Raw genomic sequence first — 22867 nt, 5'->3', positions numbered from 1 at the left:
TTGAGATGACCTTTTTGTGTAAAACTCTTTTCACATTTATTGCATGAATGTGTAACACCATCATGAATTGATCTGATATGTCGATTTAGATCCCATTTCCTCTTGAATATCTTTTCACATATTTCGCATGTATGCACTAAGACGATGTGATTTTTGAGACATTGTTTACTTGCAAAAATCTTTCCGCATATGTTGCATGTACTTGTAACGCCTTTGTGAACCATGTCAATGTGTATTTTTAAATTACTCTTAGTTTTATATTCTTCCTTGCATATTTGACACATGTAGGTGATATCTTTATGCACTTCCTTGATGTGTCTTGCGAGGTAACTTCTTCTTGTGTATGACTTTTGGCATGTATTGCATGCATATTTCCCACCATTATGCACTAAGTCAACGTGATTTTTGAGATTACCTTTTTCTGTAAAACTCTTTTCGCATTTATTGCATGAATGTTTGACACCATCATGAACTGATCTGATATGTCGATTTAGATAACATTTCCTTGTGAATGTCTTTTCACATACATTGCATGTATGTGTGACACCATTATGCACTGAGTCAATGTGATTTTTGAGTTGCCATTTGTGTTCAAAGATTTCTTCACATATATTGCATGTAAGGGTGATACACACTCTATTAATGTGGGGTTTGAGTCTATTGGTATAGTTAAGCTTTGTTATATCTCTTCTATTTTCATTTTTTTCCTGGAGTTCACGATCAAAATTCACAACCATTTGTTTTTTCCCTCTGCCCTCAGTTTCTATTTTAATTATGTTCTGAGATTTATAATCCATGCTATATTTCGTTTGTTGAAAGTGATTTGCAGAATAGATATCAATTTTCTTGACTTTAAATAAATTCACTATGGGCTTCACATCTTTACACTCAAATTCAATTCCCATTTCTTCCAGTTCAATCTCATGATTTTTGTTAACTTCTTGAAGCGTCTACAAAAAAATATCAAATCATATCAAAGTATTTGTAAAAAAGTTTTTTATGTGAATTGTATATGATTGCCAACTCTCACCGAACATTCTCCAAAGAAACGAACATTTTGACCATCAGGCGTCCTGTCGATTAATTCATGAGCATCATTTCCTGTCAGCGGGTCATCAGGCAGTTCTTCCTTCACTCTGAAATAATTGAATAATGTGATTGAGTATAATGCTTCATGTACATTTTCATTTTAATTTGAAAAATCACCTGACAGCACAGTTCAATAAACCGCTGCATTCCATTTTACCCACTTAAAATTTCGTTGAAGATTCAATTTTTCTGTAACAATTTCAAACCAAATTTAATTTAATAATGTTTACAAACAGTGACGTCATTGCATAATGAGCAATAATAATTGTTGTACACAATGTTAGCAAAAAAAAGAAAAAAGCAGCGTAAACTGCGATTACCGATTTCTTCCTACTTCCAAGCCGTGTAAAGAGTCCACGAGGTATTGACTTATGGCGGAAAATCTTCCGAAAATTTATAACCATAAACAACAATCCTCTGCGTCGTTGATTTATGAACAGAACGAACGAATTATAAGTGGCCAAAAGGGCGTATCAAAAAGAGGTGTAAGGGTACAATTCAATATCACACACACATAAAGTGCAATGCGAGAAGAAGCTCGTCTCCGCGCGTTTAATATCTATACTGCCTTGCCGTCTCTACCTGCATTTGCACACAAACATACAACACATAAACTTGCTTATTAAAATAGAGGCGCACATTGCGATCCGCGCGTGCCTGTGTATATTAGGTGCGCATCGTTCGTCGTCGTGCTGCCGCACGGATCTTATTAGCATGATTTTAGAATGGTTGCGCTTTGAGCAATACCCCGCGTACATGAGCGGTGGTATCTCTGCACCGTGCAGCAGCAGCAGCACTCAACGTAACACACATAACATGCACACACACACACACAAAACACAGTCGGCCGCGCGGTCTCGGCTGCAATTGCGAAAAATCCGAACTTTAATTGCGCTATACACTCGCGGCGGTGCGAGTTTAGAGCTTCGCACAACGAGCCCCGCTGGTAGTAGTGTAGTAGTAAGTGTGCGTATTATAATCCGCGAATTACCGCATGCAAATGTACGTGTGTATACTCGCACGCGCATTTGGACACATTATGCGCGCACGGGCTTAATTCTCTGTAATGGGTCGTAACTCGTAGGCGCGCGTATATACGTTTGTTTGTATTATGCACAAATTGCATGTAAATTGTGTGTATACGATACGGACCTTAAAAGTATGAGAAGCGAATTCGTACGATTCGCCGGGGGAGACTCGTCGAAAAACGTATCCAAGTGGCGACCTGGCACGCGTCTATACGCTGGTGCTTTTGACGCAATACTTCAACACTCGTGTCGTGCGTCGATCGTCGACTGATCCACCGCTCGTTATACTCACAATTACGTTATTTCGATCGAATTAGCCGTGGATAATCCGTAGCTGTGGAAATTCGATCCGGTAAGTACACAAGTCGAAAACAAAAAAAACCCGTTGAGTTTTCTAATCCCGCGACGCGGGTTCACTCACTTTGTTTGTTGGCTGCGAATTCGCGCCTTCGCCTACTCTACCGTCATTGAGCGACGCCATGCGGCAGTTTTCAGAAATACGATGTCGATAATGTAGAAAGTTTAGTGAGTGATACAGTGAGTGAGCAGACGACGTCGCAAAATTTCTGACATTATTATTGGAATTGGCGAGAGATTGGTAAATCGCCGTGCGTACGGCGCGTGTAAACTAACCTACTGCATTTACAAAACATTGAATGTTATAATATTCATTGTTCAGGATGAATTTCGTTGGACGACAGTGTTTGAGGATCTTGAAGAATGACTCGACCGCCACAAAGCATGTGCTTGGTTTTGGCAGAAGTGTCTCCTTCAAGAGCGCCTACTCCTTGGAGAATTTGTATCCAAAGAGTAATTTGACTATCCACACACCAAAATTTGTAAGTTGTCATAATAATGCGTTATTTTTTTTCATGCGTGTAAATTTTATTCTCCTGACTTTTTTGTAATCAAAACTGACTTGTATGATAGTTGACACTCATTGTAATTTAATTACTTTGTAGGTCCCTGAGGATCCTAATGCCAAATTCACTGGATATATTCCATTAAAAGAATTAGACATAACGTTCTCTGGTAGCAGTGGTCCAGGAGGTCAAAATGTCCAACGAGTTAACACCAAAGTTGATCTGAGGTTTAACGTGAAATCTGCCACTTGGATCGATGATGAACTCAAAGAAAAAATATTAGAAAAAGTAGGAATATTAGACTAATTTTTTAATCTTTTAAGTCATTTTCTTTTACTAATTCTGCATGAATCTTTTCAGTACAAAAACAGAATAAACAAAGATGGATACTTGGTGATTAAATCAGAATTAACAAGATCTCAACAGTTGAATGTAGCCGATGCTATGCAAAAGTTGAGACAAATGATTCGTGATCTCATTGTTGTACCTGTAGAACCCGATCTAGTTGCAGCTGAAAAGCATAGACTAAGACAGATGAAAGCTGCTCAAGAAAGAGTCTTTACCAAACGAATGAATGGAATGAGGAAAAGAAACAAACAGGCACTTGATAGAGATTAGTCAAACACTAAACGTAAAAAATTTGTAAATATCCATAAAAACGAAGTTACTTTTAATAGTGTTTAATAAACAAATCTTAATTATGACATGGACGTCTTTTTCATTGTAACTCACCTTTTAATTCTGAGAAGGTAACAAATTGCAGGTTAAGCCTATTTGCATTATGTTGCCATAGCGACAGTTGGAAACTGGAAAAATGTAAACATTGTAGCTAGTGTGCCTGCAGCACAGTGTATTATAATTACTTTAATGTGACATTTATTATCATTAAAATTTTTATACTCTTAGTTTACACAATGTCTTTTCGAGAACTAAGAAGTACGTATTGGTTTATTTATAAATGAGTAACTTTACAGTGAATAACACTTGTTTTAATTGATTTGAAATTTTGATGTTTAGATTTCACTGAAATGATGCGTGTCTTGGGCTACCCAAGACTGATATCTTTGTCTAATTTTCGACATCCCAATTTTCCTTTGATAGCTGAAATACTTATATGGCTTGTAAAAAGATTTGATAGTGATGCCAATATACCAAGTGATCATAGTACAGAGCAAGAACGCGTAGCTCTGATTAGACGGGTTACTGAGTTTATGGTTTGAATCCAATATTGAAATTTATTTTGAACATAATCAATCTCTGATAGCTTAAGAAATTTAACATAATTACATTATTTCAGATAAAAACAGTGAATATAAGACTGAATACAAAAAAATTGTACATGGCTGACAGCCAAGCGGTTCCAGAATTGTTGAAGATGACCACATTGTTGTACGAGGCTCAATCACAGAGCACAGATGATCTATTGTTATCAGAAAATCGACCACCCGTTAACTTTGATATTCCTGAAAGAATCAACGATCTAAAAGCTACAAGACAGTTGGCTAGCCAATTGACAATCAATGGTGCATCTCTGTACGATTTGCTAGGAAAAGAAGACGAATTGCGAGAAATTCGAAATTCCAGAGTTTCTCATCAGTATGACTCTTCAGAAATCGAAGGAGCCGTAAAAGAGGTCATCGAAAATACGAAAAAAGAAATAGAAGAGATGAAGCATTTAATTGAAAATGTGAAGGTAACTAATTACCGCAGTGCAAACTTGTATCGATTTTTTATCAAAATTGCGATCCTCCCTTTCATCCAGGACACGGAGCAAAATTTAGACACTCGCATCGAGCGACGGAAAACCGAACTCGAGCGCAATCAGAAGCGGCTCCAAGCGCTACGCAAAGTCAGGCCGGCCTTCATGGAAGAATTCGAGAAGCACGAGGTCGAGCTCAAATCTTTGTACGACGATTATCTGCAAAAATTCCGTTACCTGGCGTACCTGGAGCATCTGTACGACGACGCGGCCAAGGCGGAGCAAGAGAGATTCGAACGAAAGTGAGCTAGTGAATTTTTTTATGCTTTAATGATAGTTTGTGCTGAAATATCGACGATTATGATAAATTTTTCAGGCAAGCAGCGACGAAGAAACAACTCGAGCAATTGAGGGTAGACGACGCGAACGTCGATCTTATGGAGGGCAACGAATCCATGTTCAACACCAAGATCCCGAGCAGCTTGAATCTTGCCGAGGGTGAAAAGAATCCCGCGGAGAACAACAGTAAAGGTAAATTTTTATTAATTAAAATAATTAAAAAAAAAAGATCTACATAAAATTGAAAATCTCGATTTCTTCGCAGACACCAAAAAATCGGCCAGAATAAATCTGAGCCAGCGACGACTGTACGGCAGCATGTCCGGGCGTCATCCGGGCAAGCTCAAGGAGGCGAACGGCAGCGTCGGCTCGTCGGACTCGGACAGCGATCTGCTGATCGACAACATCGACGACGACGACGACGAGGACGATCTGCTGAATTCCGTCGATCCCAACGTCAACGACTTCAACGTCAAGTCCAACAGCGACGAGAAGAGAGCCGTGAGCAAGGTCGACCACACGGATGACGAGTTTTAGAAGGGATATAAATTAATTCAGGCGAGAGTAACGATAAAAATTATTTTTTTACACTTTATTAAGTAATATCTTTGTTTTTGCGGATAATTTGGTGTTTTTGAAAGAAAAAAAAACAAAATCGGTATGAACGGTGTACAAACAAATGTTTTACCGAGAACTGAATTGACTACAGTGAGAAATTGTTCGATGGTCAAATTATTCAATTACACTTAAGTAGCAACAAAATTACAAGAACGCAAGTTTCATATAGATTTCAACAATAAGGTACGTAGATTATAATCGCATGTAATTTCGGATAGTTTAATTTGTCAGACTGCGTTTTTGCGACGATCGCAATAATTCTGAAAAATAAAGTATCCAACGCCGAATTTGTATTTTATGTACAAATATAACATGTACGATACTATTAATATATTTAATTGTGTATATACCTACATTTATAATTTTTAAATTAAAATTTTACTCGATGACAAAATTAGTTCCAATATGTATTGTAGAATTTTCTATATAAATTGTTCAACAGTTTAAAAAATTTCCTTCGCAAACTGCTTGACTATTTTTGAAGAGACATCGAATAATCGTGCATTTGATATCACTTTAGACTCTCTTTATTTTACCTAATAAAACGATAATTAAAAATTTTTCACTCTTAAAATTTTCTCTTAACAATTTTCATAATTTACCTAAACTCAGAATGAAATCTTACATTTATTGGTAATGCTAATTTTTTTTTTACACAAGTGAGATATAGCATGGACTAACTACAGATATGCGTGTTTTGCTTGAAGTCTTAATATTTATGCCGGTTGAATACTTTTTTTTTTATTCAAGTATAAAAAGTTAAGGTGCAGATTGTTCGAAAATACTCTTACTTTCTCAGCGACTCCTTATGATATAAAAAAATTTTATTTTTATTTTTAAAAGTCATGTTTGTGTAGACCATTAAAGATAGGCAATATTTTTTTTCTCTTATATGCGCAATGATAGATGTAAATTATTGTTGCAAATCAGAGTCGAATAAATAAAGCAACGAGTAAAATCGGATTAAACATTTTGTGCCTTTTGAATGCGTTAACAGTGATCGTCTTGCGAATATGAAAAATATAAAGTCGACACTTAAAAGCTATTTTGAAGATTTTGATACGTTCATTTTAAAAACAGCACCATGTAGCATTTTAAGATTTATATTCTGTTCTTTAGGCATTCGTTAAACCTACTTTACACATATTTTGAAAATTGAAAGATCAGGATGAATTATTATAAAAATACGTTTTAAAGTACACTGCACCGTTGATTATTATTATTAATTCATCATTAGTTCACCACATTAGTTTTGCACACTCCCCATCCTTTTGAAATTCTAAAATTTGATAACTCACGAGAGGACGCGTAGTAGTCGTCATCTCTCGCGCTCGTAAAATCACAATCACATATTTATTTATCAATATATATTTCACTCCAAACCATTAAAAGAGATTATTCGGCATTGTTCGAGTTATTTAAAAATTATCGAGTGCATCTAAATTATGCGCGTTTTGGTACGAATACAACGAATCGAAATTTAATACTAGGAGCTTATGCATACCCTGCGAATAGTGAAAATTGAAAATTCTCATGATTTCTTTCCTAAATTAATTAATACACATAGATATAGGTACATATTGTGCGTTTACAGTGTGAAAAAGCTCGTTTCTTGTACAAACGTACACGCTTTATATTTATTTTATAGAGAGTAAATCTCATTTATATCTCTCGTTACAAGCAGTCTAAATCATGAGAAAAAAAAACCTCATCCATTCGTTACATTGTAATTTAATATAATAGTACCTCTGAAGCTTGAATAATTATAATGTAGATAATTCGAGTACGTTCATATTTACACTTGAATATATTTGTCGTGAAAAATCGCGCAGGTACACGCAGCATCGACGTGATTCATCATCATCATCATCATCATCGGCGTCTTCGAGCGTAATTGTAAAAGTAAGTCCTGGCGAGTATCGGCCTGCCAGCGGTGAAATTATGCATTATCTCGTCGTCGTCGTCGACGTCGCGATTCGGCCTGACGGACTGCTACCTCACGGCACCCGTGCTCTCGCTCGACTGCTCCTGCTGCTGGGGCATCGGCGCGGGTGGCTGCTGCAGCTCCGGCAGCCCAGGACAGATCTTGGCCAGCTGCTGCCAGGTGGCCTCGACCCGATCCGCAAGCTTGTCCAGATACTTGTAGGCCGTGCGATCGACCGTCGAGGCGGTCTTGACGCAGTCGTCGCCGCCGAACTCGCAGACCCGATAGTGATGGAGTATGGCGGCGTCGGCGGGCACGTTGACCGTGGTGTGGCCCGGCACGAATTCCCAGACGAAGTGATTGCCCGTCTCGACGACGTCGCGCGGCCTACAGACGTACTTGCTGCGCTGCTTGTGCGGATGGAGCTTGGAGCGACGACGCGTCTTGCGCAGCGTGACGAGGCCGGCCTCGGTGGCGCGACGCGACGTGCGCACGTACGGGTCGTCGGGCCATTGCAGGTAGAAGAAGGCGTTCTGAAAGGAGTAGGCGCCGGCCGTCTTGGTGTTGACTCGGGTGCCCATCCATCTGTAGCGAGAAGGAAAATTAATTGAAAATTAGGTTGTTTGCTTGGAAAATCTTGAGTTGTTAAGTTTCAAGGAATGAAAAAAAGTAGTGATGAATAGAGGTTGCTGGAGTAAGGGAAAATTGTTGTACATCCAAAAATTTGATAAGTATTGACTGTCCGTTGAACAGACATTATAAATCAGATTACAATTCGTATATTCAATTTATAAGTAATTATTCATCAAGTGGTAATGACTTAATTGTAGGTGGTCGAAAGCCAAAAATGAAACCCAATAACAAAAACTTCGGGAGTTAAAAAGACCGATTTTTTTATTATTTTTGTCAAATAGTATAAAAAAGAACCTTTTTATATAGCATAGGAAATTCCGTCGTTCCATCCAAGGACCTTCAAAGAAAATGTCGAGGAAACTTTTCCGACAATGTTTTATTTAACGAACGTCAAAAAAATTGTTACGATAAATATTAGCGAAATCTTTGGAAAACTATCGTGGACACTACAGTAAACTCAACATCTTTTTATTAAAAAAAATTATTTTTGTCAACAAAAAAAAATGTAGAGTATTATCTTACTCGAAAGCTTTTGAATTTATAAAAAAGTATGTAAGATAAAAATGTCTTAGAAAGTTATCGGTGAACATTCTATATATTTTCCCAATTTTTCATGACGATAGTGTTTCTAATTTTGCATAGCCAATACCTATATGATTCTTAGACCCAAACCACCTATATCATTTTTCCTTACTCTTGAGACTCCTATAAGAGCAACTTTCAACTGTCAGTATTCACGTACAGAAAAAAATTTTTTTTTCTTAATTTACCTTCATAACTTAAAATTTTTGCGTGCAATTGAGATCACATACCTGATGAGATCGAGGATCGTGTCCTCGTGCCTGGGCACGATGAACTCGTCGAGATCGAGCAGCGCCAGATACTCGTACGAGTACATGGACCTGTAGAGGCAGTCGTTAAGCGCGGCGAACAGTCCCTCGGTGCGTATCTCGCGCTGCGAGATCATGTCCAGCCGGTGCCAGGGCAGCAGCGTGACGCGGCCGCGCGACTCGTAGTAGCGCAGCGCGCAGCCGGCCTCGGGCCCCAGCGTGTCGTTGTACAGGGTCACGTGACTCGCGCCCAGTATCGTGTGCAGCTCGATGAACTCGATCAGTTGCAGCACCTGCGACAGTGCGGAAAATCGGTAAGGTGATCGTTACATAATCGGGTATTCATGCCTTGAATTCGAATTATCGAAGTTTTGCTGTGTAATTTAATTCACGATGCGTCGAGTGTAATTTTTTCTTTTTTTGTGTCATCCCAAACTAAAGTAAAATTTTATTCCCGCTGAGTGGATTCATGAAAAAACTGTATTTTCATCTATATGTAGCGAAAAAAGAAAAGTTCTTCATCCCCAAGGTGCAAAATATACTATGCTATTATATTGCCGTGGTGATGACCAATATAGCATTAATAGAATGTGTGTTGTATTGATTTTGAATCTTGACACTAGAGAAAGATGATATTGGTTAAATTATTCCCACAAATGAAATGTGGCCCAAGTTCCTTAAGTTTAATGATACATTTTCAGTGTGGTGAATTTTGTTACACTTTTCATGAATAAATTTATGATAATTCCTTACCCTGTTGTAATCGTAATGCAGCGGCTTGACGCAGACGGCCAGCGGTCGGCGCTCCTTGGGCCGCTGGCTCGGTCGATTTCGCACCTGGATGCGATTCGTCGGGGGCACGCGCAGCCTCGCCACGATGCTGACCTCCTTGGGCACGCGATCGCGGCCCGCCGAGTCGGCCGGCGCGTCCCTCGGCAGCGGGCAGATGACGAAGCACGCGCTGTACTTGAGATTCCAGTTTTCTCGGATTACCTATATACATACATACATACATATAGGTGCAGAAGCAGAGAGAGAGAGAGAGTAGTGGCACGATTAGAGCAGCGCTATAGTTATCGGTATTTCGCTTTTAACGTTAATCGAGCGGAATAATTGGAATTTCGAATTCGTATCGCGTGCGTGTGTATGGTATGTGTACGAGTGAGAGGCACTCGTGGAGCGATTTAACGATTGAAAAGTAATTGCGGTTTACGTGATTTATAATACGTTATTCACAGTATTGTACTTTGAAAATTTTCTCATCTCGTTGAATTTCAAAAGTATCGGGTACAATTACCCTGGTATGAAATGATCAACATTAATAACGGCCTAACGATCGGAAAATGCCCATTTAAAATGTTTCAATGTTTGGGATAATTTATTGGATTGTTTTTGGCAATTTTTACGTTACAGTTACGTTAGAAATAATAAGCACGTGTTTTTAATAGTTTATACAGTGAAAAAAATGACTATTGTTGCAAAATGAATGTTTCAATCGCAATCACAATATTGAAATTTATTTCTGAAAAATTGGTCCCTTCTTACGACTACTTGGAATACGTTTAATTATCACTTTAAGCCTCGCCCGCTAGATGGCGAGTATCTTCGTTTGTGTAAACCCGCAAGTGGCACCGTCAAAATGAACGTATAAGTCAAATAAAATGTAAAAAAGAACTGAATGTTTCTACTTATTCGTTTTTCTGTCCAATAAACTTTTTCATTGGCGAAAATTTGACCGTAAAATGTTGAACGTTTCTATATCAGGATAACTCCAGAATACAATATCACGCAGAAATTGTCAAGCAACGCGCCAACGAAAATATCGTTCGATATACCAATTTTATATAGTATTGAGCAGTTTTTTCATATATGTACAACTTTTGTGCGGGGGGTTCTTGGATCTGCCCCAAAATTTAGTATGTTATTTGGGTATGTGAAAATAGCCTTCAGGTAAATTTTTAGCCCTCTAGAGGCCTTAGGGCCCAAATTTGGGCCCCTCGAAGGTCCAAAAATAGCCGTTTTTACCTATTTTTGCGTATTATTCAAATATTTGTAACTCGGGCACCGGTGCATATTTTTTAACTCTGAGGGTCGCATTTTTTAGGTCAAGACATGTACTTTTCGTAAAAAAATTATGTAGAGCTCGATAGACCAACCCCCGGTTATGGGGGGGCAATGAAGGGGGATGAAAAATCGCAAAATTGACGTTTTTTAGCTTTTTTTGAATTGATGCAGAAGGCGACTGGATTGACGTATTTACTTTTGCAACGTCTCATTTTAAAGGTATTTTTATTACCTTTAAATTGCCGTGCGCAGAATTAAGATTGGTTCAAAAACGACGGAGATAGAGCTGTTTAAAGGTGTCAACATTATGAAAAAAGGCGTTTTTTCGAGATTTCGATAAGCTGTAACTTTTTTCTAGTAACATGAATCTCTTTGAAATTTTATGTGAAAGTAGTTGATTACATGTAGTTTGAAGCCATGTAGGTAAGGATCTTGGTATTTGCCTCTATAACCGAAAACGAGGCCCCCGAAATCCGGCACTTTAGCCCTTATATAGGCAAAATACATGTTAAATTGGGCGGCAAAACTATTTGGTAACTCCTGAAATTATCGCAAAATAAACATAAAAAAAAAATCAAAAACCCCATATTAAACGTATTTTTCGACGAGGAATCCAATGGTAACCTCGAATTTGACCTTGAACATAACCTCTAAACTATAGCGAACCAAAATTGATTTTTCGCACGGTGACCCCCTTTTTTTATTTCAGATTTGAAAAGAGCGGAAAATTTCACGTTCAAATACATATTTCGTTTTTTTTTTCAAGGTAATTTTAAGGGCCCCACAGTTTGAAAATGAAGGCTCCATTAAAACTAATATTAAACTCAGCCAAAGAGTTTATTCTTGATCTGTGGGGCCCTTAAAATTACCTTGAAAAAAAAAACGAAATATGTATTTGAACGTGAAATTTTCCGCTCTTTTCAAATCTGAAATAAAAAAAGGGGGTCACCGTGCGAAAAATCAATTTTGGTTCGCTATAGTTTAGAGGTTATGTTCAAGGTCAAATTCGAGGTTACCATTGGATTCCTCGTCGAAAAATACGTTTAATATGGGGTTTTTGATTTTTTTTTTATGTTTATTTTGCGATAATTTCAGGAGTTACCAAATAGTTTTGCCGCCCAATTTAACATGTATTTTGCCTATATAAGGGCTAAAGTGCCGGATTTCGGGGGCCTCGTTTTCGGTTATAGAGGCAAATACCAAGATCCTTACCTACATGGCTTCAAACTACATGTAATCAACTACTTTCACATAAAATTTCAAAGAGATTCATGTTACTAGAAAAAAGTTACAGCTTATCGAAATCTCGAAAAAACGCCTTTTTTCATAATGTTGACACCTTTAAACAGCTCTATCTCCGTCGTTTTTGAACCAATCTTAATTCTGCGCACGGCAATTTAAAGGTAATAAAAATACCTTTAAAATGAGACGTTGCAAAAGTAAATACGTCAATCCAGTCGCCTTCTGCATCAATTCAAAAAAAGCTAAAAAACGTCAATTTTGCGATTTTTCATCCCCCTTCATTGCCCCCCCATAACCGGGGGTTGGTCTATCGAGCTCTACATAATTTTTTTACGAAAAGTACATGTCTTGACCTAAAAAATGCGACCCTCAGAGTTAAAAAATATGCACCGGTGCCCGAGTTACAAATATTTGAATAATACGCAAAAATAGGTAAAAACGGCTATTTTTGGACCTTCGAGGGGCCCAAATTTGGGCCCTAAGGCCCCTAGAGGGCTAAAAATTTACCTGAAGGCTATTTTCACATACCCAAATAGCATACTAAATTTTGGGGCAGATCCGAGAACCCCCCGCACAAAAGTTGTACATATATGAAAAAACTGCTCTATTATATACGTTACCTTGACTTTGGCCGAGACCGTGACCGACGTGGTGACGTTTTCCGCGCCCTCGACCGGATACCAGAGCCGACACCAGACTCTCTCGGGTCCTCGGGTCTTGGTCGCGCCGATCACTCGCACCACGCCCGTGTTCGGGCCGCCGCGATGCGACGTTGACGTTGACGAGGACGACAGTCCCGTGCTCGACACTCGCTCGTCGTAGTAGGCCGAGTACACGAAGAACTTGAACCTGTTTTTTTTTGTTTTTCACATTTTTAATATACAGCTTTTTGGAGTAAATGTTTTTTTGCGTACGAGTTGCAGCGAAAACGAGATTGAAAATTAAATTTTTGACCTGCGGACTTTGAAACCTCTTTAATTAGTACAGAAAAATTATGAATAAAAGTTTAAAAAATTAGGAAACTTTCAACGCGTGCTTTGATCGTTACAAGTTTCGCGTTTCAGTTACATTAAAAAAATAAAAAAATAATGAAAAAATATCATATACAAGGTACGCAAATTAGGAGCTAGAAAACTTTCAACGAGCTTTGATCGTTACAACGTCGCTGCAACATTTCAATGAATCTCATTTGCTCATTGTGCAAACATATTTCGTTGAATTCATACTCGTTTATACATACAGGGTTGATCATTACTCGTGTAAACTTTTTCCTCGCTCGCGTAAAAAAGTATTTAATAACCGAGCTACTTTTCCACGCGCGCGCGACATGCCAAAGGAATGAGAAATTTTTTTAATCAAACGAAACTTTGAACTTTTGCCGCTGCTTCATAACCATATAAAAAAGCGAGCAAATTGAAAAATTGTACGCATAAAATAACGTAATGTAATATCGCAGCAGCTGCTATATACCTCGTGTTGGTGACCGGCAGCCACTCGGCGTGGCTGGCCCTGAGCGCCGGATCCAGCCTCGGCAATCTGGCCTCCAGGTTGGCCGGCAGACTGGGCAGTCCTCGCGGATCCATGGGCAAGGCAGCGGCTGCTGCTGCCGCGGCCGCTGCAGCTACCGCCCCCGACGCTCCACCCATACCCAAGCCCATACCCATGCCGAGGCCGGCACCACCGCCGCCACCGCCACCGTAGCCGTGTTGAGACTCCTCGCCGCGCACGAGCATGCCCAGGTGATCCTCCAGGTTACCCTTAAGGCCGGCGTAATCCTCCGGCTGCGCATGGAAAGAGAAAGAAAGAAATCATTTATCATCTCGTCTTGTATGGGGTACGAATAGCTGATAAAATTTCCACACACGCACAGTCTTCCGGGGGGTATAGAGTAGCATAGGCCTTATATTGCGCATACCGCATGTATGTACGTGTAAGACAAACGACGCTCCGCTACAACAAATATATGCACGCGCACACGACGACGACGTCGACAAGATAGAGATAGAGAACACACGTAGCTATCCGCAGCAAACACCCTGGCCTATGTCAGGCGCATACGCGAGCAGCAGCAATTCGTGCCTCGTACAATACTGCATCGTCGTCGTCGGGGATGCCTAGACCCTATATATACATGTGCCAGGCATAACAGGCAAGGCACGTACTTAATTTGCGCGCCGCTCGGAGCTTTCATTAGGCAGAACACAACGTGGCATACATAGCACACACATACACACACAGAGGTCATATATACATAGAGAGTCTCTCTCTCTCTCTCTCTGCTGCAGTGCAGTAGTTTTCGCCGCTCGCGCTATATATATACGTGTGTATGCACTACTTCTAGCCGAGAGTGCGAGAGCGAGAGCTGCCAGCAACATTAACACAGAGCTTGCGAAGATCAAGTTAGAGAGAGTGGCTGCTGCTGCTGCCTGTTTCGTCGAGTGTGTATATGTAGCGAACGTCGAATGTTCGTTCGTAACTACGTTCAGCTACCAAAGTGTGACGGTTAGGAAGGAAAAAAGAAGACTGGCATTCGAGTCGCTCTCTCCGAGACGAGAACATCTTTAACCCTCAATAAAATTATTTAATAGAAATATTAATATACATCTTATTATTTCTATATATACACGCCACTTGAGAAACGTGTGCCACCTTCGCTACTACTACTAGCGTTAATATAAACAAACGTAGCGTGGAAAAAATCATTCTGTCGCTAGCGCGCGAAAGGTATGTGTGTGTCGTATATAATAATGCATATATACGGAACGCCGAGCTTGCGAGCTTTCATTCACTTATAGTAGTCGCACGGAGCCGAAAGCAGCTGTCAGAGCGACGTACGTATGCCGCATGCAGATATCAGAGGGGCCACTTGAAAAATACATAGGCAGTGGTACACATCTGATGATGCCGCTGCTGTACTGGGAGTATAGTATTATAATATGTAATGCCTGGGGTGACGCGCCTGCATCACGGATAGTGGTATTGCATTTAGCGAATAAACAGCGCCGCGGTCGAGTTACACATTTACATCGCGAGCGCAGTTTGCCGTAATTAGATGTGAGGATCGCGCGTGTGTTTGACGCAGTGCTAATTATTATCGCACTGCGTTAGACGTAGAGGGAGGAAATTGTGCCAATTTTTTCGGGTAAAGTCTGGAAAAAATAAGACAATTTTAAGGTCTTGAAGTTTTTTGCTGAGAAAAATATGAAGTAGTTCGATGTAAGCTAAAGTACGAGCACATATTTGTACAGAAGCTCAGCATTTTTCATAACGATGCTCCAAAAATTCCATTGAACGCGTGTATGAGAGGAGAGAAATAAGACGAAGATACAGAGGGATGTAACAAGGAGTTTTATTCAATTTCATCGGTTACGCGAACACTCAAAAGTTGCGTTGCGAAATTTTATCGTAGAATTTTTTAACGAGCTTTTGATTAAAAGCTCACGAGAGATTTTACCGCAGCTCGGGTAAATTTTTGCTGCAGTTGTTTTCGTTGTTGTTGTTGTTGTTTTTGAGCACTTTTCACAATTACGGTGAAAATATTTTTTTCTCTCTGTCTTTTCTCTCCCCCTAAATTCCTCTATATACTTTGCAACGCGACCGCCACGACAGCGACGCGAGCATTAGACTTCCGACCGAAATATATCGCTTTGGTTTTGTATAGATATATAGACAAGCGTATATATACGTATGTGAAGCTTTCCCACGGCGTTGAAACTTTAATGCCCCGCGCGATGTATGCTATATGCGGCTAAATCCATAAATTCACAAAAACTCATTGTAACGCGCGTATATGCGGCTTTCAGAGCCAATTTGTATGCTTTCCACATTCGTAAGCGCTCTGATATTATTGTTGTTGTTGTTATATGCAAACCGCAATAATGGATGTATGCATTATAACAGCTGCATCGACGTTTCGGCGTGTGTGGCAGATGCTCCAGTGCGGTTGAAAAAATGCGTAACAAATAGTAGATACGAGAGCTTAGAGGATTTAAAGGTATATCGAATCTGATTGTGAATATCTGAAGGTGGATTCGTAGTAAGTAATGCGGGGCAATTTTTTATGAATGAAAAGATGTAATTGGAAGAAAAAAAATTGACTTTATGGCGATAGATATATTTCTTGGCGTATTTAATGAATATTGTCTTCTTCACATTATTTTTGGTCAAATGCATTATTAACGATTTGAAATCTATTGATCCTTCAAAAAAATCAATTTATGCTACTTTTTCAGATTGTTAATGTAATCTAGAACACGTGACGCCAATACATCGGCAAACTTGAATTCAATTCGAAAATTTTTTATTTATGAAAAAAGTGGATTCCAGAAAGAAAGAACTACGAATACTAAGATGAAATATACGAGACACATTTAGATATTTTCATATGGGCCCTTTGTTGTAGCTTTTTTATCGACCACTGCGTCTGGAAAATTTTCTGCGTGTACAGAAATCAATAGTGAAATCGGTATTTGAGATTTAGAGATAATTCTTGCTTCAATTAGGTACTTGGAAAATCATGTAAATCTATGTAAAAGGTGAATAATAACATTTTTACAGTCACGACAAAATAAATAACAGTTTGAAATACTTTATTTTTCTTTACAAAATTAAAAGATATTGAGAAGAATATTTAATCAATTACATAGCTGTATACTTGTGTAAGAGCAGAAATCTTTATCGCGACCAAATGGATATTATTCAGAACCAAACTCACATTAGTAAGAGTTGTTACAATTATGTTGTACATTCAAGTGAGGTTCAAGGTTGCTAATTTTCTATATGATCTACGAAAATAAATGTTAAATTTGAGAAGATAATTGCGGCCGACTTATGCCGGCGAATTATGACAAAATATCACACTCGAAGAGTTTTCAACTAATTTTAACTGCATTCATGTGATTTTTAAAGGTAGTCGTGCGTCCAAATGATTTGTTACAAATCTAACGATCGACGGGTTTTCTAAAAATATGTACTGCTTTTGTGTGAGATTTCAGTACATTCTTGTATCCAAATGATTTGTGACAAATATCACATTCAAAGAGTTTCCTCCGATCATGTACTGAATTGACGTGACGTTTGAGGTCACTTTTTTGTCCAAATGATTTGTAACAAACCTCACATTCAAACGATGTGCTTCGATTGTGTACTATCCTTGTGTGAATTTTGAGGTGTTGTTTGCGACCATATGATTTGTGGCAAATATCACACTCGAAGGGTTTGCTACGGATATGTACTAAATTTATGTGAGTTTTAAGGTGTTGTTTTTGTCCAAATGATTTGTGGCAAGTATCACACTCGAAAGGTTTGTTACGAATATGTACTGTATTCACATGCATCTTGAGGGTATGTTTGTATCCAAAAGATTTTTGACAAATTTCACATTCAAAAGGTTTCTTCTGTTTATGTACTGTATTTATGTGAGTTTTGAGGCTCCTCTGGTATCCAAATGATCTGTGACAAATCTCACACTCGTAGGGTTTGCTACCATAATGTACTGCATTCATGTGAGATGTAAGGATACTTTTTTGTCCAAATGATTTGTCACAAATGTAACATTCAAAAGGTTTGCGACGATCATGAATTGTATTTATGTGAGTTTTCAGGAGTTGTTTTTGGCCGAATGATTTGTGACAAATGTCACATTCGAAAGATTTACTACGATAATGTACTTCGTTCACGTGAGATTGGAAATTGTCTTGTAGTCGAAAAGATTTGTGACAGATGTTACATTCGAAATGTTTGCTGCGATATTGTACTGCCTCAATATAAGATTTGAAATACTTGCAGTTAAATGATTCAGGACATACATCACATTTTAATGATTCTTCACTATCGTGAAATGTATTTATATGAGCTCTGAGAATACCCTTGTAGTTGAACGATTTCAAACAAATTTCGCATTCGAAGGATTTGATCTGATTGTGTACTGTTTTCAGATGCAATTTGAGTTTAATTCTTAGACTGAATGATTCGTCACAAATTCCACATTTAAACAGTTTGATACCATCACGTACCCTTATTACGTTTCTTTTTAGTTTACTCTGGTATTCATAAGATTTACGATTAACGTTACATTCGACTGATTTACTGCGATCATGTTGTGCATTTTTGTGAGATATGAGGCTACTTTCACGTGCAAATGACTCGTGACAAATATCACATCTGAAAAGCTTGATTTGATTATCTACTGCAATCTCATGAGATTTGGGATTACTGTTTAACCCAAATGATTTGTTACAAATATCACATTCTAAGGTTTTGCTACGATCATGTAGTGTATTTATGTGATTCTTTAAGGTTTGATAGTATCCAAATGATTTGTAACAAATTTCACACTTGAAAGGTTTGCTTCGATTATATACTGAATTGTTCTGAGTTTTTAGGGAGCTATTATGGCTAAATGATTTGTAACAAATCTTACATCCTGAGGAATTGTTAAAATAATGAACTGCATTCATATGAGATAAAAGGATACTTTTTCGTACAAATGATTTGTCGCAGATGTAACATTCAAAATGAGATTTGTTCCAATAATGTACTGTATTCATGTGAGATTTGATGTTATTTTTTTGTCCTAATGATCTGTCTTCAAAGGATATGCTACGAACATGGACTGAATCAATGTGCTTTTTTAAGTTTTGCTGGTATGTAAACGATTTGTCACAAATCTTACATTCGAGGTGTTTTCTCCTCATATGTATGTCAATGTGAATTTTGAGTCTATTTTTGTTGTCAAATGATTTGTGACAAATATCACACTCAAACGATTTTCTTCGTTTGTGTACTGTACTGATGTATTTTTTTATTTTTTGCTGGTATCCAAATGATTTGGAGCAAAACTCACAATCGGCAGATCTCCTCCGATTATTTACTGTTGCAATGTAATTGCTGAGTAAATTCCAAATTTTTTGTAGGCATTCAAATGATTTGTTACACATCTTATGGCATTCACATGGTTTGCTTCGAATGTGTACTGTGCTAATGTGAAGTTTGAGGGTACCTTTTCGTCCAAAAGATTTCCGACATATGACACATTCGAAGGATTTGCTCTGATTATGTAAGTTTCTATGAAATTCGAGGTTGTCCTTGCGGCCATATGACTTTTGACGAATATCACATTTGAATGATTTGATTCGATTATGTACTGTATTTATGTGTCTATCGAGATTACGTTTAAGTGAAAATGATTTGTGACAAATTTTACGCACAAAGGGTTGGTTCTGATTATGTACTGCATTTATGTGATTTTTGAGATTATTTTTTAGTCCAAATGATTTTCCACAAATATCACACTCGAAGAGTTTGCTTCGGTCATGTACTATAATTATGTGAGTTCTGAGATTGCTCTTTTGTCCAAATGATTTCTGACAAATGTCACATTCGAAGGGTTTGCTCCGATTATGTACTGTATATATGTGAGTTTTAATGTAACTTTTTTGACTAAATGATTTGTGACAAATATCACACTCGAAAGGTTTGCTACGGTCATGTACAGTCATTACATGAGATTTAAGGTGACTTTTGTATCCGAGTGATTTGTGGCAAATCTCAAATTCATACTGTCCAGTGCTTTGATGTGATTTCGTACAGATTATCGATTTTTCTTTAAAATATTTTCGATGCGAATTATACTCATGGCATGGTTTGGTTCGAGCTTTTTTATCAAATATTGTCACCTTCTTGGATTCATCATATTTCGATCGGCACTTTTCTTTAAATAGACAATTACTATTATAATTGAATTCTTTTTTTATCAAGATGATGAGTTTCTTATCATTCAAGTTATACATGTCGAAATCTTGTTTTTCATTGTCACAAATAGTAGGTTACTTTGATAAGCAGGTTTGCAGATATTTGTCGTTATAAAGACTTCGAATCAAGTTCGCACTCCAAATTCAAAAATCTTTCATCTAACTTTTCGTGTAACTCAACAGCCTCGTCTATGCGTGATTTTCCTAAAATTAAAATTCTGCAATAGTTTTTGATTGTGAAAAAAAATTAGAAAACAAACAAATTATCTAACTCACTGCTGGTTAATAAAAACTAAATGTTGCAAAGTTTTGCAATTGGCGACAGTTCATCGATTTGAAAATATTATATTCGCATGGATTCGGCCAGGTATTTTTCAGCTTTTCTTTACTCTGAAGAAAAATTAAGTTTGATCAAGCAATATCGTTTGAAAAATATCATGAGTGTGCACAAAAAATTACACCTAATTATATCCCCGTTGCTTTATTTCAATCGTTATTAATAATATGAATTCACTGTAAATTATCACGACATGCACTGAGAAAATATTTGAGGTTAAACACAACTCCTATGCCGTCTTATTGACATAATTTGTAAACATCTTGCTCACTCGAGGAATTTGACTATTCAGTAGAGCAACAGATCGCTCCAAGTCGATATTAGCGAGTCGACTCCGCGATTGTGATAGCTTCTCGACGACACATTCCCCCACTACCGTCGACTGACCACAGGCAGTTATGTACACTGCAATGCACATAAAGGCACTCGCATATATAACATTAAAACTACACCGTAATTGTAGTGACACCATCGTTATAATATGCGCACAATTTGCTTTATACACACATGCGATAAATGCGGAGAAATAAATTCACACAAAAGATAAATGTAATTATGAACGCACACCAATGGAGTAATGCACAAAAAAAATTTGTTCTAAATAATAAATTGTTTCATTAAACTCTACAAATCCACCCTACATATTCGTAATCGGAATTTAAAAAATATTGTGTGGAGCTTTGTCGCTCAATCAGACTACGAAAACGCGAATGTTTTCTTTTCCGTAACTTAAAAAATATTTCATTGTACATTCGAAAACGTACGCTTTTTTAAACCTGCGTTCGAACATTGTATGCTAATCGCTGAGTTGGCCACAGTGCGAGAATCGATAAAGAATGCAATGCGATATGCAATCTGCGGTGCTAGCAGCCGTTATGAAGTTATGTGTACTAAGTACTCTTGTTTACTTGTAAGCTCTGACTGTCACCTCGCATTGTAGTCGCTTTTTTCACAACGCTGCCTACTTATTTTCAATTAAAATCTTTATTCTACCCTTACTGTAGAAGCATCAAATAGAATAGACATTACAAAAAACAATCTATATATTTGTCGTGATAGTGTTTGTGTAATATAGAGTAAAAAAAGAAAAAGGATAATTTTTATAAGTGTCATACAGTGGTAACAAGATATTTTACCAGTTGGTGAAAAGTTTAACATAGGATGTGTGTCACAATTATCTATTAATAGAGCGATAACAAGAGCATTTGAATTGAAAAGGCAGATTGTAAAGAGATAAAATCCTGCTGAAGAAATAACCAGATTGTCATAAGATTGTCAGAAGAATTTATCTTTCAGCATGCCGTATAAAGCGATAATTGCAAATTTAAAATATTACAATCAAACTTTATCTCTTAGCAATAGTAATTTAGGAGATAGTGATGTTAAATCTCTTGCTGAAGCTCTAAGAGGTTCTCAAGTTATCCAACTTGATCTGAGTGATAACAAAATAGGATGTAATGGTCTTAAATATATAACACAAGTTTTGAGAGACACCTTAATTACCACACTTAATTTAAAAAATAATAATATTATGGATGAAGGTTTAAAGTACCTTAGTGATTGTATAATAGGCACTAAACTTAATTATCTTGATTTGACTAAAAATAAAATTGGTATTGATGCAGCACAATACTTAATGAAGAAATTAAGTGATTCTAAATTGAGCCTTTATCTTGATGCCTATTTTGTAGAAGATTTTAAAGAAGAAAATATCAATAAATATATATCTTTAACTTCAAGCAATATGAAGAAGATTTATATTACCTTGCATAGCAATAAAATAGGTAATAATGGTGCTCAATTTATAAAAGAAATTTTTCAAAACATTACAATTGCTGAGCTCACACTTGATTGCCAATACTTACAAGCGGATGATGCTCAATATCTGGCTCAAGCTTTCAAAAATACCAAAATCAGTAAATTTAATATTTGTTACCATCATATTATCCAACCCAATGGTATTGAATATTTAGTACTAGCATTTAAAGATTGTAAAATAGTAAAGTTAAATGTAGGTGCACAAAAAATAAAAGCAAGAGGTGCTAAACTCTTAGCTGAATTTTTAAGAGAAGTGAAGGTTTTAGATCTTGATCTTTATCTAAATTACATTGAAGATGAAGGTATGAAATATATAGCGCCAGTGCTTGAAACTAGTGATATTATGTATATTTATCTTTCAAAGAATTATATAAAAGCTGAAGGAGCTAGATATTTGTCTGAAATTTTAAAACATTCCAAAATACTTTATATAGATTTATGCAATAATAGCATAGGACCTGATGGGGCTAAGTATCTAGCAGATGGTTTACCGTTTAGTCAAGTTACTCATATTCATCTTCATGGAAATAGGATTCAGTATGCAGGATATCAATACCTTCTTGATGTTGTCGATAACACCAATGTATCTTGGGTTAATTTAAACGACAATAATATAGAAGAAGGATTAGAAG

The 22867-nt window shown here is 37.4% G+C and overlaps 4 protein-coding genes across 5 annotated transcripts in view; 2 read left to right on the top strand and 2 right to left on the bottom strand.

Annotated features, from left to right (window-relative positions):
- The window catches only part of LOC106659704, a 44136-nt gene extending 42383 nt beyond the window's left edge, over positions 1-1753 (bottom strand). The window contains exons 1-4 of the mRNA XM_014382381.2: positions 1410-1753; positions 1207-1278; positions 1031-1136; positions 583-950 (exon numbers count right to left, since the gene is read on the bottom strand). Of these exons, the coding sequence (XP_014237867.1) occupies positions 583-950; positions 1031-1136; positions 1207-1241 (509 nt within the window). The 5' untranslated portion in view covers positions 1242-1278; positions 1410-1753. The remainder of the gene's footprint in view (positions 1-582; positions 951-1030; positions 1137-1206; positions 1279-1409) is intronic.
- A 960-nt stretch (positions 1754-2713) lies between these two features.
- Positions 2714-3684, top strand: LOC106659856 (peptidyl-tRNA hydrolase ICT1, mitochondrial). Its single transcript, XM_014382572.2, has 3 exons — positions 2714-2956; positions 3080-3268; positions 3341-3684. The coding sequence occupies exons 1-3, from the start codon at positions 2798-2800 to the stop codon at positions 3596-3598; spliced, it is 606 nt and encodes a 201-aa protein (XP_014238058.1). The 5' UTR covers positions 2714-2797; the 3' UTR covers positions 3599-3684.
- Positions 3685-3848: 164 nt separating this feature from the next.
- Positions 3849-5596, top strand: LOC106659942 (clusterin-associated protein 1). Its single transcript, XM_014382722.1, has 6 exons — positions 3849-3916; positions 3998-4194; positions 4278-4673; positions 4743-4981; positions 5056-5210; positions 5284-5596. The coding sequence occupies exons 1-6, from the start codon at positions 3895-3897 to the stop codon at positions 5553-5555; spliced, it is 1281 nt and encodes a 426-aa protein (XP_014238208.1). The 5' UTR covers positions 3849-3894; the 3' UTR covers positions 5556-5596.
- The window catches only part of LOC106659941, a 36252-nt gene continuing 18968 nt past the window's right edge, over positions 5584-22867 (bottom strand). For both annotated transcript variants that reach the window (XM_014382720.2, XM_014382721.2), the window contains 5 exons: positions 13800-14110; positions 12950-13178; positions 9777-10016; positions 9006-9316; positions 5584-8145 (listed from right to left, as the gene is read on the bottom strand). In XM_014382720.2, the coding sequence (XP_014238206.1) occupies positions 7629-8145; positions 9006-9316; positions 9777-10016; positions 12950-13178; positions 13800-14110 (1608 nt within the window). In that variant the 3' untranslated portion in view covers positions 5584-7628. The remainder of the gene's footprint in view (positions 8146-9005; positions 9317-9776; positions 10017-12949; positions 13179-13799; positions 14111-22867) is intronic.

The sequence above is a fragment of the Trichogramma pretiosum genome, unplaced genomic scaffold (genome assembly GCF_000599845.2).
Source record: "Trichogramma pretiosum strain Unisexual culture from Peru unplaced genomic scaffold, Tpre_2.0 scaffold19, whole genome shotgun sequence".
Lineage (NCBI taxonomy): Eukaryota > Metazoa > Arthropoda > Insecta > Hymenoptera > Trichogrammatidae > Trichogramma > Trichogramma pretiosum.
The sequence above is the reverse complement of the archived record's forward strand: the minus strand, read 5'-3'. Positions and strand labels throughout refer to the sequence as shown.

Bases quoted from the DNA above. Each gene is read 5' to 3' on its own strand.
- LOC106659856 (XM_014382572.2), top strand. From the start codon at position 2,798: ATGAATTTCGTTGGACGACAGTGTTTGAGGATCTTGAAGAATGACTCG. The intron at 2,957-3,079 runs GTAAGTTGTCAT...ATTACTTTGTAG, and splicing joins CTATCCACACACCAAAATTT to GTCCCTGAGGATCCTAATGC. The intron at 3,269-3,340 runs GTAGGAATATTA...GAATCTTTTCAG, and splicing joins AAGAAAAAATATTAGAAAAA to TACAAAAACAGAATAAACAA.
- LOC106659942 (XM_014382722.1), top strand. From the start codon at position 3,895: ATGTCTTTTCGAGAACTAAGAA. The intron at 3,917-3,997 runs GTACGTATTGGT...TTTGATGTTTAG, and splicing joins GTCTTTTCGAGAACTAAGAA to ATTTCACTGAAATGATGCGT. The intron at 4,982-5,055 runs GTGAGCTAGTGA...TAAATTTTTCAG, and splicing joins CAAGAGAGATTCGAACGAAA to GCAAGCAGCGACGAAGAAAC.